Raw genomic sequence first — 16,535 nt, forward strand, 5'->3', positions numbered from 1 at the left:
AAGTGTTGGAAGTTAGACTGTGCTATGGACACAAAAGAGGAGTTGTCACAAGGTTCTTCACAACCCACTGTTCCTTTCCTATGATCCAAGATGGTAAAAATACTGCAGCATACTACAGACAAGAAAAAAGCAGCACTGGCTGTAGTCAGTAGCCAAAAAGTCACACTTACTGGGCCACTTCAAGCAAGTGTAGATCAGCATCTCTGTCTGGGAAACACCCCCAAAAGCCACTGAAACTGGAAGTCATCTTTGAGAATTCTTTAGAGACATATGCATTAGCGCTCTCACAAAGGAAGAAGTAGCCAACAAAACATTTATGGTGCTCTTAACCAAGTCATTTGTGCAGGGTAATAAAAATATTTCCATTAACACAGAGTGAGCAGTAAACTTGTGAGGCTAGAACTTTATTGTTCCACAAGTCAATACATGAGCATAGCATATTTATCAGAAAATGAAAGTCTGAGTTGTTGACATTTGCTCAAAGCTTCCTTCTGCCCAAGGACTCACCTCTTATTCCAACATACAGCAACAGAGTTTGGCAAGTATGCATTTGTTAATGTAAAGTCAACATCACTGATAGGGAACATTTTAGATTGAGCTAAACATACCAATTTGGAGAAGAGTTAAAAATGAAAGAAGATACAAAAGTATGGTAAATTTATGATACTTGGGTTTACAGCAGAACATCCTCAATTGCCTCTTTCAGTGCCAATCGTACAAGCTTGTAAGAGAAGCTGAGCACGGGGAGTTCTTCCAAAAACTGTGCTTCATCTGCAATACTGATATTTAATCACTGCAAAAGAGACACCTCTATCACTACGCAGCGACTGACAATTCTAGTATCAGAAGAGCCTAGTTGCTATTACATCCAGTTAACATGAAAACTCATGTCTAGTTTCCAGTGCTTTAATATGTGCTGCAGAAAGAGACCGAAATTTTCTTACGAAACAGATGCTGCACAGCTTCCTCTTCTTGTCCCCTTTTTATTTTTGGTCACCTCATTCATGCAGGCCAATGTATTTTTAAGTTACTTAAGAGTTTCTGAAGTTTTTGCCCAGGTAACAGAGGGCACTGACTGCAATTAGTGCTGTATCCGATTTGTTCAGTTTTTCATGTGTCACTAGAAGATCATCTTAACTGAAAGTTGTTTTATCTTAACAGCATTTCCTGAAGTCACTCATATCCCTATTTGCCTAACGGATACCACTTTACAGATTACTTCCTTTTACTATGCAGTTACAGTAAAAAGGAAACAAGAGAAACTGCTGTCAAGCCCATTAAAAAGCTGACCAATTATTTTACTCAATATATTAAAAATAATTTACTTTCCCCAAATAATGTACAACTAGAAGCAGTTCACACTATTTTAAACACAGAACTGGAAAGTGTTCGAGGAAAAACTATTAAGTCTGAATCACATTGCACTGAACAGAGTAATTTGCTGAAATGCTTTAAACTTCTGATTCCTACAGCAAGACTGCTTGTACCCATGAGTTTTTATTTAGTATATGCACTAGGCAGACAACCTAGAAGTTTGATCTATCAGACAGTTGCAGAGAGGAGTCTTGGTTTACTTTCTCCTGGCACTTCCACCAGTGGCAAGCATGGTGGCCACCCGAATGAAGATGTTTAATGTATCCGTGTAGATGCGCAGGCACCTAGAAAATAGGAAATCAAAGTTAGTCTAGTTGAACAGTAGTAGTATTTGGTGTCTCATACCGTTATACTCCATTTTTAAAAGCCTCCCTTAAGGGCCTGTGACAAAACTCAACTGTGCTGTGTCCTCTGCGCTTGATATGTACAAAACTTATACCTTGTTTTCATCAGAAATTTGCCAGCAAAAGGTATTTGCTAAAGCCTTGACAGACATCATACTGTTCTCAAATAGTAGCCCTTAGCTTTTATGCTGTACTTCTATCTGCTCACCTCCAAGTACTTTTAAAGATCAGTAGTATTAGTCTACTTTAATGATCAGAAATTAGAGGAAGGAAGTAAACAATTGACCTAAGATAAACAATTCACCTAAGATAAGAAAGAGAACACTTACAGCAAGGAAGCTACTTGCTTAATCAGACTTGTACTTAGTGAGAGTCAATTAATCTTTCTTTCTATACCTATTATGCTGATGAAGCTTTTTTATTTAGTGACAAAGACTAACAAATATAAAGTAACTACAAAAGAGTTAACATGCCTTGTCTGAGGTGATATTGACATATTTTCAGAGAGTAGCTATAAAAACTCTCCCTTCTGAGTAGAAAAATGCGTTCTAAAAAAGTTAATATTGTTGGAGGCATGTAACATTTAATCACGTTTCTCTAGTTTCAGGCAGATGCTTTCAGTTTTAACCCCAGGCAGCTATTTTCACATTGTATTTCAAAACTCCTTGATTTTTCACATTTCAAAGCAATATGCTTTTGGACAGTAAACAAAGGGTTTTTTGGTTTTTTTTGAAAGCATACTTCCATATCATTTGAAGCAAGTTCTTACATAGCCACTGAGATCAGCTTTGTGCTAACACAGAATACTTACGCATTGATTGGATCATATTTAGCTACTCCGTAGTACGGAATAGTCTCTGCACGCTTGATAACATGCTGCGTATCATACAGCAGGAACATGCCGAAGAGTACCAATCCACCATAAACAGCTACTGAATATAAGCCAGCACCAAAAGCAGACGTAGGAGGCAAGAACATGGATCCTAAAAAGACATGTACAAGAGTGTTAAATGAAAGCTACTGTAAGCATCCCTGTTACTCTGGATAAGGTCAAACTTCAGTTACTATAGCAAATATTTTTCAAGGAGTACTCAAAAATTCTCAGTCTATAGTGCATTTTCATACCAGCTGCTTTCATATACCAGAGGGCAACAGCTGAAGATGATGCATATAGGAGCTGATGCAGTAATTTCAAGCACACGAGGGAATAATGTACTTTTCTTTATATGGAAGTAGTTCTGCCCCCATGACTTTTATACAACAATGCCCAGAAACAGAGAAGGAAAAAGAACAAGTGGATCAGAAGGTAAGGCCACACTTACTACCTTCCCATGTCACCCACCAACAGTAGCCAAAAATAGAAGCCACCACTATCAGTCATTTGTCAAATTAACACTGGCCAGAATTGTAATTTCATGTTTTCAACTATACAGTTTGTTTCCAACACAAAATTTAACATAGTATCTTCTGCTGTGCTAGAGTTACAAGTGCTACTTAAGGCAAATCTTAGCTGGAGACAGTATCAAAACAATATTTTTACCAATTGAAGAGGCAAGAACAAAGCCTAAGCCTATTCCAAGTGGTCCTCCCATATTCAGGAATTTTTCGCTCGGAGCACACATGGCCACAGTTGAGAGCCCTCCAACGATTCCAGCTGTATACCAGGCAGCTCTGATCAGCAGAGGACCACCCAAGAAGGCTAGAGGAGCCACCACTGCACCCATCACACCTGGTCAAAGGAAAAAAACCGAAACTCATTAGGAACAATTCTACTGAAGACTCCACCTGCCAAAACCATGTTTTTTCAGCCAGATAGTGTGTCTCAAACTATACCACTTACATGACAAAAATACCATCACACTTGACCATATCTATCTGGAAGGCATGAAGGCATGACAGATTGGCAATCTTAAAATAAGTGACCTACTTTCATCTAGCTTTAGGGTATACTCCAGGGAGGTGGTCTGTGGAAGAAAGCTTTAGTACCAGCCAGCATACTGATCTATTCAAAACACAGCTGGTGAACAGATACTTTGCACAGACTCATCAGGTACATAATATCCATAGGAACACTCAAAACTGAAAAGCAGGATAGATTTCTGCTACAAGAAAGAGTTAAGCAAAGAAGTCTGACTTTTCACTGGAGTCTTGTATGAAACCTCCATCTGTTGCACTAATATCAGATGAAGTTATGTTAATAACAATCACTGAAATAAATTTAATTTCCTCTTAGTTGATAAAAATCTTTAGCTCCAGAAAGACAAATATGATTTTAATGCCTAACATTTGTCATTCCTGAACCATGAATTGTTTCTGGCAAAATAGTTTAGAAAAATGAAAGCCACTGTTACTTGAAGTAGCTAATACCTCCAATGAGAAATTGATCTGTAATCCTGTATTACATACCTGATAGGAATATGCATCTAAGAAGCTGCAGTTTATATACTAAATTCCCATGTTTCTAGTCAGTTTTCAAATATCCTTCTATCCAGTACATATAAGAGATTCATCAAAAGACCAAAAAAACCAAACAGTCTTTCGTATCTATAGTAAATAGTAGAATTTCCTGCTGAAAATCTTTCCAGCCTTTCTCTTTAAAAGAAGGCTTTAGGAAACAAGTCCCCTTTTCCAGGAAAGTTGCTAGGAATAGAACCAATTCACAACATTGCAGGGGTGGGAGAGGAGGGCAGCAGCAATATCCACACTTCACACAACAGCAAAAATAGCTGCTAGCTCATCTAAGCATAAGGTTGCTTCAGCACCTTCCTCACTGCTTTATTAAGCCCAGCAGCTTACTGGAAAGATCACACAAACAACTTTAAGGTAGGCCAGAAAAATATATTTTTACAATAAGTGCAGAACTATTGCTAAATATGAGTGGTAACAGTAAGTTTTTGTGGAAGAACTTGATCCAAGCGATACTCAACTTTCACACTCCAGCAATTCTTGTAACTGAGAACACCAATGTTCGAAGTATTTCATTTGTACAAAAGGGGTGATATGGTAAGTGTATGCAACAATGCTTATAGAAGCCGCAGTCCCATAAAGCAGTCAGTAAATCAAAACAATTATGAAACTACTTAGTTCTACCCAGCAGGACACATTTATATCTCAAGTTTAACTTGAGCATGGCTTTTTACAAGATTATGAAGTACCAGAGTTGTGTGAAGGTCACTTAAGAAAGCTCACTGACATTCAGGAGTTCTCACAGGTGTCTAAAAACTGTAACTCTCCTAAAGCAGTATCTAAAATTTACTTTGAAAGTCAAAGCTTTGTTAGAGCAAGTAAACATTATCACACTGAAACAAACATCTCTATAAAGAAAAGTAAAAATCACATACCTGAATGCATCATCCAGGCAAGATGTTTAACTGCTGGACTATCTTCATAGGATATAGACCTGACCAACATTCCAGCACCAATCATAGCAGCAAAAGTTGCACCTATTGCCTGTAAAAACACAGCATTACATAGCTCAGTTTGGCATTAGGACATACGGTCTCTGTTCTCCCCCAAAATCTGTTCTAACTTGTGGTCTAGAAATAAACAGTGTAATTCTGACAGAAGAGCAAACCCTTATTTGCGGTGACTTGTTTTACTCAGTCTTTTAGGAATCTGAGTTCAGTAATAAGCTAGCAACGATCTCCTACTTGTGCAAGACAGAAGGAAAACATATGGTACCTCCCCTTACCCATCCTCATAAAGGTACCTGAAATGTAAACATTATTTTCCTTGTACATTTCTCTACCCAAAGCCAATATTCAGTTCACATACTTTTGCTGCCACTGATTTGTAAACCTAAATGCCTCCCCTGACTGCTGCTTCTGAACAGAACCTTCCAGCAGCTAACAAACCGGTCAGAAAGGTTCAACTTCTAGTTAATCACCAAGGATGCATTATTAAATTAATCTCTGCAGAATCATGTTGATGCTGACATTTAACTATCATTATTCCACTATGCTTATCACACATGTACTCAGCAGACACATCTTATAAACAGTTTGTCCGTGTGATTTGACTGCAGTATCATTTTGGCCTTAGCAAACAGAAGATAGCCTTCAAAGAGGTATACAGAAGGGCACAGGCTGGAGTAAGAATGCATAAGAATGTGTCCAGTTATAGAAAATGACGGAAGTAGTACCATTAGCCTCTGATGGCTACTTGTAACAGGTTCTTACTTGCAGATAGCTAGTCAAGATAGCACAGAATATGTGTAAATAGTTTTTCAAAGATAAGCTATCACAGGAACGCACAAGGTGAAAGTCCGCAATGTAATGAGACACCTTACAGAAGTTGAAAAGTAGTGTCTTTACTATATTAGCACTCCTGCCTTAGAAAGCAATTGTTCTCAAAATCCAAACAAGCAAGAAGCCAAAATATTTGCAGTTTTGCTACTCAAAGCTACCAAATCATTTTAGACAGAAGATCAATATTGCTCACACCGCTTTACATCTAAGGCATCTAGACCCACCTGGATAAGCTTTTGACCCTACTCAGTATTTGCAAAGATGAATTTATAAATCACTGTCTTCAGAGCCAACAGCTTTGAAAGATGTGTACTGCCTTAAGAACTTAAGTCTTTAAAAAGTAACTCCACATGCTGAAAGCAACTTCTACTTCTGAGGAATCCAACAATGCCTAAACCCATATTCTCTTTGGATCTATGAGTAGTCACTATTTCACAAGTTTAATACTTACATAGGGTGGCTGATGTATTTCAAAGCCTCAATGTATTTCTCTACAAGCCTTTCAGCACACTTCCCACCGAGTGCAGCACATTAATAATACTTGATAAAGCCAGCTAGCAGGGTGCGTTCTAGTTTTATGGAGTTTAAGCTTTCAACAATTCTGCTGAAGCTGTGTAATGGAACTACTATGATTGTCACTGCCCACCTTGACTGATATATGCCTGTGAAACCCAGACCCCACCGCTTTTATCACTGCGGTTTCGCACCACGACTTGTAGCTACCAAGGCCTTCATGATGCCTGCTGAAGGAAAATTGTGAACATCACCTCCAGAGCCCGGGGGTCCCTTGCTCAGCTGAATTCTTCCAAGTCTCTGGACTACTGAGTTTAGTACCTCAAGTTTTGTCTTACCTTTCACAGAGAAGTTTATATTTTGCATTTTTGATACCAGCTGTCACACTTGGGGTCAGTCTCTCAATATATATCTTTAGATTTAACAGGAGCTTACCAGCCAAGAGCCTCTTGTCATAAGGCTCATGAGTGCCGGAGATCTGCTCACTGCTACAGCAGACAGTGCTGTCAAGCCAATGCTTCCCGCAAAGTACATGTAAGTAGAGCGAATTCTGTCTTTCACGTACTGTGGCCAAATACTGAAAAATAAGCAGTAATGCACAGTTGTGCAATTATCAGCACCAGAACAAAGACCAACCAAAAACATGATCAAAGCTATTAAGTACATCATTAGATACAGACATCAGGGAAGTTTCATAATAATGGTGTGGTTTAGCAACTTCTGCTATGGGTTTACCTGGGGCGAGGGGAACAGGCTGAACTTTTACTTTTAAGTCTTTCCCACCACATACTGGTATATCATAATCAACTCTTTGGAGATACTGCAAATTATAAATAACACTAGGAAACATATATGGAAACAAAATAATGAATGTTTTAACTACAAAAAAAAAAAAAGAATGGTGTCTATATAATTTAAGCTAGTTTAGAAAATGTCTGCAGAATGTGAATCAGGTATTAAGTACCCTGCTGAGAGCTGCTCACAAAATGCTGAGTCACAACATACGTGTTTATTTGGCATCACAAGATATACACGTCATTTTGAGAGCTCTCTGACAATAGGAACAGAACTTGACATTAGAGGCTTTCCGCTATGATTCAGGCATACTATGGACAGGAAGCTCCCCAGCTAACACCAAGAATAAAAACGCTGCACACATTTTCTACCATTTTACTCTTTTGGCCCATTACTTGAATGCTCGTGAAAGAATAAAAAAAGTTATGAGTAGCAGTTTTTAAATGAATGACTTCACATAGCTACAAGTAGCAAGCATTGAATATGAACATTGATGATCACTTCCAGCTGTAAGTGGGGAGAAAGCAAACGAAAGCGTTTCCAGCACTCGTTTGTTCCAAGTCCCAGCTTATCACTGTCTGAAGTTTAAATTACTATAGCTTTTTTTTTTGCAGTTGGCTTTTGTTAGCCAAGAAGTAATTCATCCAAATTTTAAGCATAACAGAAATTCATTATGAGCAGGGCTTATGCTAACATAAGCAATGTGTTCAAAGGAAATTCTCACCTCAACCTTCCTTACAGAATGTTGTAAGGAAGTTTAATGAGCAAAGTCTCACAGGAATACCAGGCAATGTATTCTTAACCAGTATGTTTACAGAAGGCTGAGTTCCCTTCCTAAATAACCTGTGGCACTCCTCATGAAAAGTATTTATACACAGCCTTTGCAATGAAGCTTCAGATTTGCCAGTAAAAAAAGACTCAAGTCAGTCAATATGCATACAAGCTTGAGCTACCCAAATTTTGCTTTTGGTTTTACGCTCGAGTCTTGCATGCCCAGAAATGAAGGCTTTTTGTTCAGAGCTTAAAAAAGGGTAAGCCATATGTATACTGGAAGACGTCAAGCAGAGAAAAGGCAGATGTAAGCACGGGAGGGCATCATTTCATGTAGCTTTTACTTAAAAGAATAAGCCATCTTTCTTACACAGCTTTTTCAATAGCTCCAATCTCACTGGACATGCCCATTCCATAGTAACACAGAGCTCCCAGGCCAACAGCAGCCCCTCCAGCAACAACTAATCTTCCCAGGCGATCAGCTGTATAAAGAAAAAATTCATGCTCTCATGAATGCTTTTTCTTTTATAGTTAAATATGTTTTTTGCACATTAGTTTAGTTACAGCAGTGATAACTGATCCAAGGTAGGCTTCTTAAAGCTTCATTTAACTTTAGTAGTTATTCAAGAGTCACTGTGTTACCAGTTCTTAAAAAAAAACTGGATTTGAAAAACTCTAGATAGCTTGCCAACACAATATAGCTTCATAAAATGGAGCAAGAAACAGGAGACTACTAGCCAGTCACAAAGTTTATTGACCTTCATTACTATAATAGACAGGAATCCCAACACATACTAGTTAATAAGTTTTCCAGTAGAAAAAATTGGACCTCTGTATCTTTTGCTCTCATTGATCTGCCATTAATGTTTGCTCCTTCAAGAGCTCTTTGGTAAGAATTAGATCCAAATCAGTTCAAGAAGTGATTTCCAAAGCTCATAGGCAACAATGTATGTTCCCTATCAGTTTCTACTGTCCAATTCTTTAGTCATATTGCTTGTCAGTCACAGGCATCAGATTATGGCTACAATTAAAAACTAGCCATTCAATGTTGGTATAACTGAAGTGAGAACAGCTGAGACCAAATACTTTCAGCTGTAAAATTCTTTTAAGATTAAATTTTTTCTGATGTGTTAGAGACAAGATTTTATCTAGTGAGTCTAGATAAATGCTATTTATCAATTCAATTCTATTGCAGAAGATTTGAAAGTCTATTTCACAGAACCTGCTATTTAAACAATCTCTTTGGGGTCCACCAAAAGAAAATTTTTCTCAATAGAAGCTCAAAGAAGAGACACCATGCAGTATTTGCAACTTTAAACACTACAAAAAAAGACAAGCAGACAAACAAACTCCAGACACTTGAGAGAGGTCACTAGCAAACTTCAACGTTGAACAGTTGGTTTTCAGTCTATTTAATGGCTTGAATAAAAAGGTTTCCCTCAAAGAAGTGTAGATTTCAAACATATTCATTAAAGTAGAGCTAGTCTACCTTTAAGTGCAGTTTCTGCAGATGGCTCAAATGCTGCTTCTTTGATTTCTTGGCCAATTTTTCCACGCCTTACACCTGCTCTTACTCTTGTGGCGTAACACTGTTAGATTCAGAGGTAACATAGGAAAGATTCAGTGAAACAAAAGAGAAGGCGTTTCCTATTAATAAGCTCTATTTACAGACTAATGAGAAATCATTTTTGAGGAAAAGCAATTTACTCTTAACACACTGAAATACTGCCATTTACTTGCTATACTTAAAATTGCTAGTTGATCTCTTACTCATCTGTCCATACCTCCTAAAACATGGAACAATTGTGCTAAAGGAAAACAGGTTAAGATGAAAGTTGAAGAGCTTTTGTGAATAAGTAGGGACTTGTTCTATGCATTCACACATTCTGAAAGCATAGAACCAATGCTGTGAATTTCCAAAGCATTTAGTTCAGCTAAAAACCAAGATTAAATGTTTGCTTTTCTTCTACTCTATTCCCACGGTACTAAACAAGGCCTTAAGCTTTTATGTTGCCTTTTTATGGGAAAACAACTACATGTTCTTGCCCTCTGTACTAAGCAGAGATGAACTCCAATTTATAGTCATATTTACAGGCACTGTATTTCAGAGAGCAGCATAAATTCTCCATTTTCACACATCTAAGCTTGATTTAGAGAACAAAACTTGAATGAAGGCCCATGAAATGAAAACTTAAGGCTGACATGCTCCAAAGAATTACAATAAGCTGCTCTATCAAACTCTTAGTAAGCTGCAAAAGCAATCAAGAACAAATTCATAATTAAGTTCAGAAACAGCTTTTTAAGCTTAGAAATTTCTGAAATCATTATGCAGGCACCTAACCAAGGGAAGGCTAGATTCAAGCCGCAAGGTTATATTTTAATACTAAAAATGGAAATATACATATAGTTAGAATCAGCAGTTAGAGTGATAAAATCCAGGATGTCTAGCAATGTACTTGAGCTGTGTTGTGTTCTGCATCTAACAACATCTAGCTCTAACATTAAAATTACACAGCACTCCTCAAATTAAAAAAAAAAAAAATCTGTAAGCTTAGGATGCTTTAAAAAGCATATATATGACAAAGACAGAAAGGAGGCGAGAGAATTTGCCAAAAGTACTTTCCACAAGTTTGTGACAAAAGAGCAATGCATCCACACAGTGCAACAGTCCACTAGCAAGATTAATTTTGAAAAAACTCTTTGAAGGAAGCTGAGTTATCTGCGCAAACAGCAAAAATGAAACATCTTCTCTCACTGAAGAATAAATACAGTGTTTCTCAGGATAATAACTGTTGACTTTTGACACCACTGATGAGACCAGAAGTAGTCTGCCAGAGTTCAGAAATTACTAAGTGTTTACAGCTCTAGCCCAGATCAGAGTGACCAAAATCTCTGAATATAAATTAGGCTTGTACTTTAACAAAATATTTAAGAGTTTTACTCAGAAGCAGGGGTGGAGGGGGTGTCAGGTGAGAATTCCTACCCATCTTACCTTATATAGTGAGGCTTGTCCATTACTAATTACCTCCCTGAAGTTATTTTTCTAAGAATTTTTCACAAGGAAACAGAAAATACCCCTTGTATTTAATTTTGTAATTAAGTAAATAACAGTCTTTCACTAAGTTAGCACAGGAACTCCATGAACAAGTAGAAGGCTCACACTCATTCACAAGACATACGACCTGCAAAGTAATTCTCTGGGGAAGAGATTTAACCTTTTAATACATAAGCAATCAGAAACATTAGAAAAATTACCTTACCTGGCTAGGCTGCCACAGCCTGTATGCTTTTATATTGGTGTTCCTCAAAGCTGGCGAAGGCTGAATAATGGCAGGCCGGATAGCCTGGCACGATAAGGTCCTCAGGCATACTAGCCTTGCGGCCAGCATGGTTGCTTAAATGGTTAATATACAATATTCCTGTAAGTGCACAAGGAAAATGTACTTTACTATTTCGTTACACGGTTTTCAGAAAAAAAGGTATACTTTGTCCTCATGCCTGACTATACTGCACTATATAATAGAAACAGTACTAATGCTGAAGTACTGTAAATCGAGAACACCCTAGCTCTTTTTAAGTATACAATTTAACTCTGTTCTACCTATATTTGTCTGCCATTTCAGTCAGAGACTTATCTCCCACAGCAGGGCACATACCAAAAAAACAAGAGAACAATACAATTTCTCATATATACATACACGGGTTACACCTTTATGAGCACCATTATGTGCTCATAAAGGCTATCAGTTACAGGTTTGAGTTACTTTGGCAACTAATTTTCCATTTTGAGAAAAAACACTGCATCAACATTCTACCCTCCAAAGGGCACAAAGTGTACCAAATTTACACAACCTTCAGCTAAGTATAAAGCCAAATGAGCACACAGCATAACATATGTGGTGGAGAAAGTTTCAGAATAACTTTTTTTTAATCATCTCCTTGAAGAATTAGCTAGCTTTATAGACAGGATGTTTAGTCAAGGTCACAAACCTGAGCAGATCCCGATGACCAGCCTGACTATCCTATGGGTGATATTCGAACGATTAACTTACTTACTAAAAAAAAAAAAAAAAAAAAATTATAGAAGTGACATATGCAAAGTCCTTGTAGTTTCACATACTTTAATTATATCCACATATGACCTCCTTTTTCAAAAGAACACCTCAACTACCAGTATACTCAAACAACTGTTCATCGTTCACATATAGCATCAAATATAACTTAAGAGTACAATGAATAAAGGTAACTTTAAACTTGAACAAAAAGTGAGCAGCCACAGCACTAGACACAGCATATCAACTGCAAAGAAGTGAAAAACGAGGAAAATAGTTATGCCACTACAAAAAAAAAATCACTTTATTTCAAAGCTCAGTTATGAAGTCTTACTTATATGTATACAGGGCAAGCATTTTCAGAGAAGCATCCTGTTTGTGCTACTAAACCCCAATGCCCCACTTGGATAATAGTTTTCAGAACTTTGTGATTGCTCCTGTGATTTTTGGTTTTTTAGAAGCTCATAATTTCAAGCATTAGATTAAGCACAAAAATGAATAATGGCAGAAGATTAAAGAGATAAAACACTATTGACATGTCAGCATTCCTATTAGGAAACACAGCAGCAAAAGACTGCAATGTTACTGCTGCCCCATACCATAAAGAAACTTGTTCTGCTCTAGGGAGGCCTACCAGACCTGTACCTTGAGGAAAAAGATCAGCCCCATAAGCTATGGCACCCAAAACACCTGGGTACATATGATAACCGGTTAGGCTTTACTGTCACTACCGTGCACACAACACTCCCACCAGGCCTTCGCGAAGGCAGACACGGCGGTGAAGCACGCACGGGGGGAAAACCTCGGCTCGTGCAGCGGCCGTATTTATTTCCCTTTATTTCGCCAGCGCACACTCAGCCCGGCCTGAGCGCCCTGCCGTGCGGCCCAGCCCGGGCGACGGAGACGCAGAGCGGAGCAGGCCCAGCCTCCCCCCCACTCCGCGGAGGCAGGCCGCAGGCCTGAACAAGCCCGTCGCCGCCGCGCAGAGGCACCCCAACCCCCAACCCCCAACCCCCAACCCCCAACCCCCAACCCCCAACCCCCAACCCCCAACCCCCAACCCCCAACCCCCAACCGCGCACCCCCGCTCAGCCCACCAAGCCCGCTCCGCCGCCGCGCACCCCGGCCAGAAAGACGCCTCGGTAGCGGAAGTCACGTGGGGCGGCTGCCCGAGCCTCCGGTGACTGGCTCGCTCGTTCCACGTGACCCCCGAGCACGCAAGCGCCATTGGCTCGAGGCGGCCGGGTAAAACGTCACCCGCAGTCGCCAGGGAAGGCGCAGGAGCCATCTTTAGTGCGGCCAGGGAAACTTCTGGAAGTCTTCTTCGACAGGGCTCTGCACTATATACTGTTCAGTTACGTGTCGTGCGCACAGCAGCTGAGGCCCTGCGCTCGGCGAGGCTGAGTCCGAGGGCTTTCAGCGGTGCTTGCCTTCTCGAGCGAGGAGGCAGAAGCCAGCCGTTGCTATCTCGGCAGACGGCAGCGCTCGCTAGCCGCCATTTTAGGCACTGTGGTCGAGACCAGGCGCCGCCATTTTGAGTGGGGGCAGGGAAGCGTTTGGGGCTCGTTGCGGGGCCCCGCGCACGGCTCCCCACAGCCCACAGGGGAGGCGCGGGCGGGCAGATTTGTTTTTAGTTCCCAGTTTGCTCCCTTCACGGGTCACGTTCAGCTACTAAAAGACTCTCCCGTATATGTTTGGAGAATGCTCAGCATGTGGGTATCACCGCCCTTACTGGGCCCGTGCAAAGCAGGCTCCTGTGTATTGTGTGTGCTCTGGCTTATAAAGAAATTGCTCCTTTTTTCCAGCAGATGGCATTAGCTATGTGAAAATAAATGAGAGTAAGACTATAAAAGTTAACTTTACCTTCAAGGAGTGTAATAATCCGAGTTGTTCTGTGTGCTTTTGCCCTCCATTTTGTCACCGGCTGGGTTTGCTGACACAGATGTTAAAATGGCAGGGAGCAGAGGCTTCCCCGCAAATGCAAGCAGGCAGCGGCTGGCCAGCCGCTGTGAGGGTCGCATGACTGCTGCGGCCCGCTGGCACAGGCCGAGGGGACGCCAAGGCGCTGCTGGTGCCCGCGGTGCTCCTCTGGGGCTTGGCCTGCCCATGGCCTGCGGTCACCTTTGCCACTTTCTGTGTGTGAGCTGGAGCCTTGCTCTTCTCAGGGTGCCAAAAAGCTCAGGACCTTTCCATTTGCTTCCCTTTACAGCTGAGCAGTTTATTCAGAGCTGGGAGGTAATTCTTTCCCCTTTTTTAACCTTCCCTTCTTGGGGGTTATACCTGTCTTCATGTGGATGTATTACCTGCTCTGGGGTGGGGGCACTCCGGTGTGCAGACGGCAGATAAGCACAAAATACATGCCAAATATGAAGTACATAATACAAAAAAAATACAAAGTACATGCAGCTAAGAGGGAGGTATGACTCCAGCAGCAGCAACCTTGATGAGCCTGGCCCTCATCCTGGCCCTGCTGGGGCAGGACCTTGCACAGGCCGCTCCAGTCCTCCCAGAGCCTAACTGATTCCCGAGAAGAAACCTTTCACCACCATCGATTCTCCAACAGCAGCTTCTTTCCGGCCTTACTCCAGCTGGAGTGCTGGGCTTTTTTATGTTTATTAACGCTAACTCAAAGCTGAGCTGTAGACAAGGCACCACAGCATCTCCCTGCTCTATGACTGTCTCAGGGGGATGTCCTTTCTGCAGTCCTCATTTTCCTGCAGCAGCTCCTTCCTGGCCCCACTCCAACTGTACCTCTGGCTTTTTCTTTCCACCAGCCCTAACCCTAAGCCCAAGCCTAGGCCGAGCCAAAGGCTAGTGACACTGCTCAGTCCGGAGGCTTAATATTATTGTGAGGAGAATTGTTTTAGCAGCCCTGCTGCTCCTTGGTCAGCTCTTCTCCAGCCCCATTCCAGCTGCACTGCTGGCTGTCTCTCAGCGCTAACCCTAACCCTAGTCTGAGCCGCAAGCCAGGGACTGACTATTCAGAAACACAGTATTCTTCAGAGGAGAATTGTTTTGGCAGCCGTAAGTTTACTTTGGCAGCCCCTTTCCAGCCCCACTCCAGCTACAGCTCTGTAGTTTCTTTCAGCCTTAACACTACATATGGGCATGGTTCTTTAGAGCCAAGTGAAACAGACTGCGGGAGCCTTGAGGCCGAGATCAAAGACAAATATAACAGAAAAGGTGTGGAATAAAGAATGAGGTACAGAAATAGAACGAGAGTTAGAAAAAAACTGTTAAGGATCATGCGATTAGCCTCCCTATACATTGGAGCTTCCTTTTTTAAACTGTAAGAAATGGAATATACTGACCTGCTAGTTTGCAAAATGAAAGACAAATAAGAGAGATCAGATCTGGAGGAGGTCTAGAAATGCAACAGCACATAGGATCTTGGAGAAGAATTTGAATGAAGAGACTGAAGCAGAAGAATGCACTATATCAGGAAGGAAATTCCGTATGAGGGGACCAAATCCAATCAGATTCAAGGTCTATTTCTTATTTTCTCTGAAGCTTATTTACTTTCCTTTGTAGTAAATGAAAATCCAGGGCTTTGAAGTCTGTAGCCCCAAGGTCCTCTACAATTGCAAAAAAATTGCCAGTTTCAGGCCACAAATATGTTGTTTATTTAGAGGCTTATAGTGTTTATTTCAGAGTTTGTAACACTCTATAATTGTTATGTACTAAAAGATTCATTATAATAATTAGTATTTAAATTTATAATTCAGTTATTAATAGTAATAATTTATGCAAGGAATCAAACTTCTCTCTCTCACTACAGCATCATAATCATGTAAAAAAATCTCCTGGGACTTTCAAATAAGATCATCAATCCAGCTCTGTGCCAAATTGTTGCTTTAATAAATAGTTTTGCCAGAAGCTACCAAATTCACAAAGGGCCCACAGTGCAGAAAATTTAGTGGTTGAGGCTTTTTCATAGAAATTTAGCTGCTAGATGATATTCCTTTTCTACTAGATGGTCAACAATTTTAAGTGCTCTAGCCAGCTAAATCACTGATTGTGCACAAATAGGAAAACAGGGGCCTCTTAGGTAAGCCAGTTCCAAACCATCTAAGAGCTTTTGAGTTAAAACCAGCAGGTTGAAGCCTGTCTGTTGGTGCCACTGTAAAATTACTGTTTTTCTCAGACAGGAAGGCAATAGCTTCAGTCACCATGCAGCCTCATGTTACTGCAGAGCTTCAAAGCAGCTGGCTGTGCTTTTGCAGTAGTTCAAGCTCATTCTGACAAAAGCATGGATAACAGCGTGATAGCAAGGCTCATTGGTGCAATGGCAGCCAAATGCACACACAAAAATTTGCTTTTCAACTTGGATGCACTGTTCCTTTATGACTGTGTTCAAATGCGCTGTGCATCCAGCACCTGGATCAGGTCCAGTACTGTTTAGCATCTTCATTAATGACCTAGATGTTGGACAGAGTGCA

At 40.5% G+C, this 16,535-nt stretch overlaps 1 protein-coding gene across 4 annotated transcripts; it reads right to left on the reverse strand.

The window, feature by feature from the left end:
- Positions 1–388: 388 nt before the first annotated feature.
- On the reverse strand, positions 389–13,306 carry GHITM (growth hormone inducible transmembrane protein). Of its 4 annotated transcripts, none has more exons than XM_026116739.2 (10): positions 13,194–13,293; positions 12,035–12,099; positions 11,305–11,463; positions 9,534–9,633; positions 8,415–8,526; positions 6,914–7,055; positions 5,060–5,168; positions 3,259–3,447; positions 2,530–2,701; positions 389–1,658 (listed from the first exon to the last, which is right to left on the reverse strand). In XM_026116739.2, exons 3-10 carry the CDS (start codon positions 11,431–11,433, stop codon positions 1,571–1,573), a joined length of 1,041 nt encoding a protein of 346 aa, XP_025972524.2. In that variant the 5' UTR covers positions 11,434–11,463; positions 12,035–12,099; positions 13,194–13,293; the 3' UTR covers positions 389–1,570. The 4 variants fall into 4 exon arrangements, with proteins under 4 accessions (XP_025972524.2, XP_064369843.1, XP_025972526.2 ...); XM_064513773.1 differs by having other exon boundaries at positions 13,218–13,263; XM_026116741.2 differs by lacking the exon at positions 12,035–12,099 and having other exon boundaries at positions 13,218–13,306.
- Between the last annotated feature and the right edge of the window lie 3,229 nt (positions 13,307–16,535).

The sequence above is a fragment of the Dromaius novaehollandiae genome, chromosome 6 (assembly GCF_036370855.1).
Source record: "Dromaius novaehollandiae isolate bDroNov1 chromosome 6, bDroNov1.hap1, whole genome shotgun sequence".
NCBI lineage: Eukaryota > Metazoa > Chordata > Aves > Casuariiformes > Dromaiidae > Dromaius > Dromaius novaehollandiae.

Bases quoted from the DNA above. Each gene is read 5' to 3' on its own strand.
- GHITM (XM_026116741.2), bottom strand. From the start codon at position 11,433: ATGCTGGCCGCAAGGCTAGTATGCCTGAGGACCTTATCGTGCCAGGCT. The intron at 8,527-9,533 runs GTAGACTAGCTC...TTCTTTATACAG, and splicing joins TGCAGAAACTGCACTTAAAG to CTGATCGCCTGGGAAGATTA. The intron at 2,702-3,258 runs GTAAAAATATTG...ATGTCTTTTTAG, and splicing joins TGTTCTTGCCTCTTCAATTG to GATCCATGTTCTTGCCTCCT.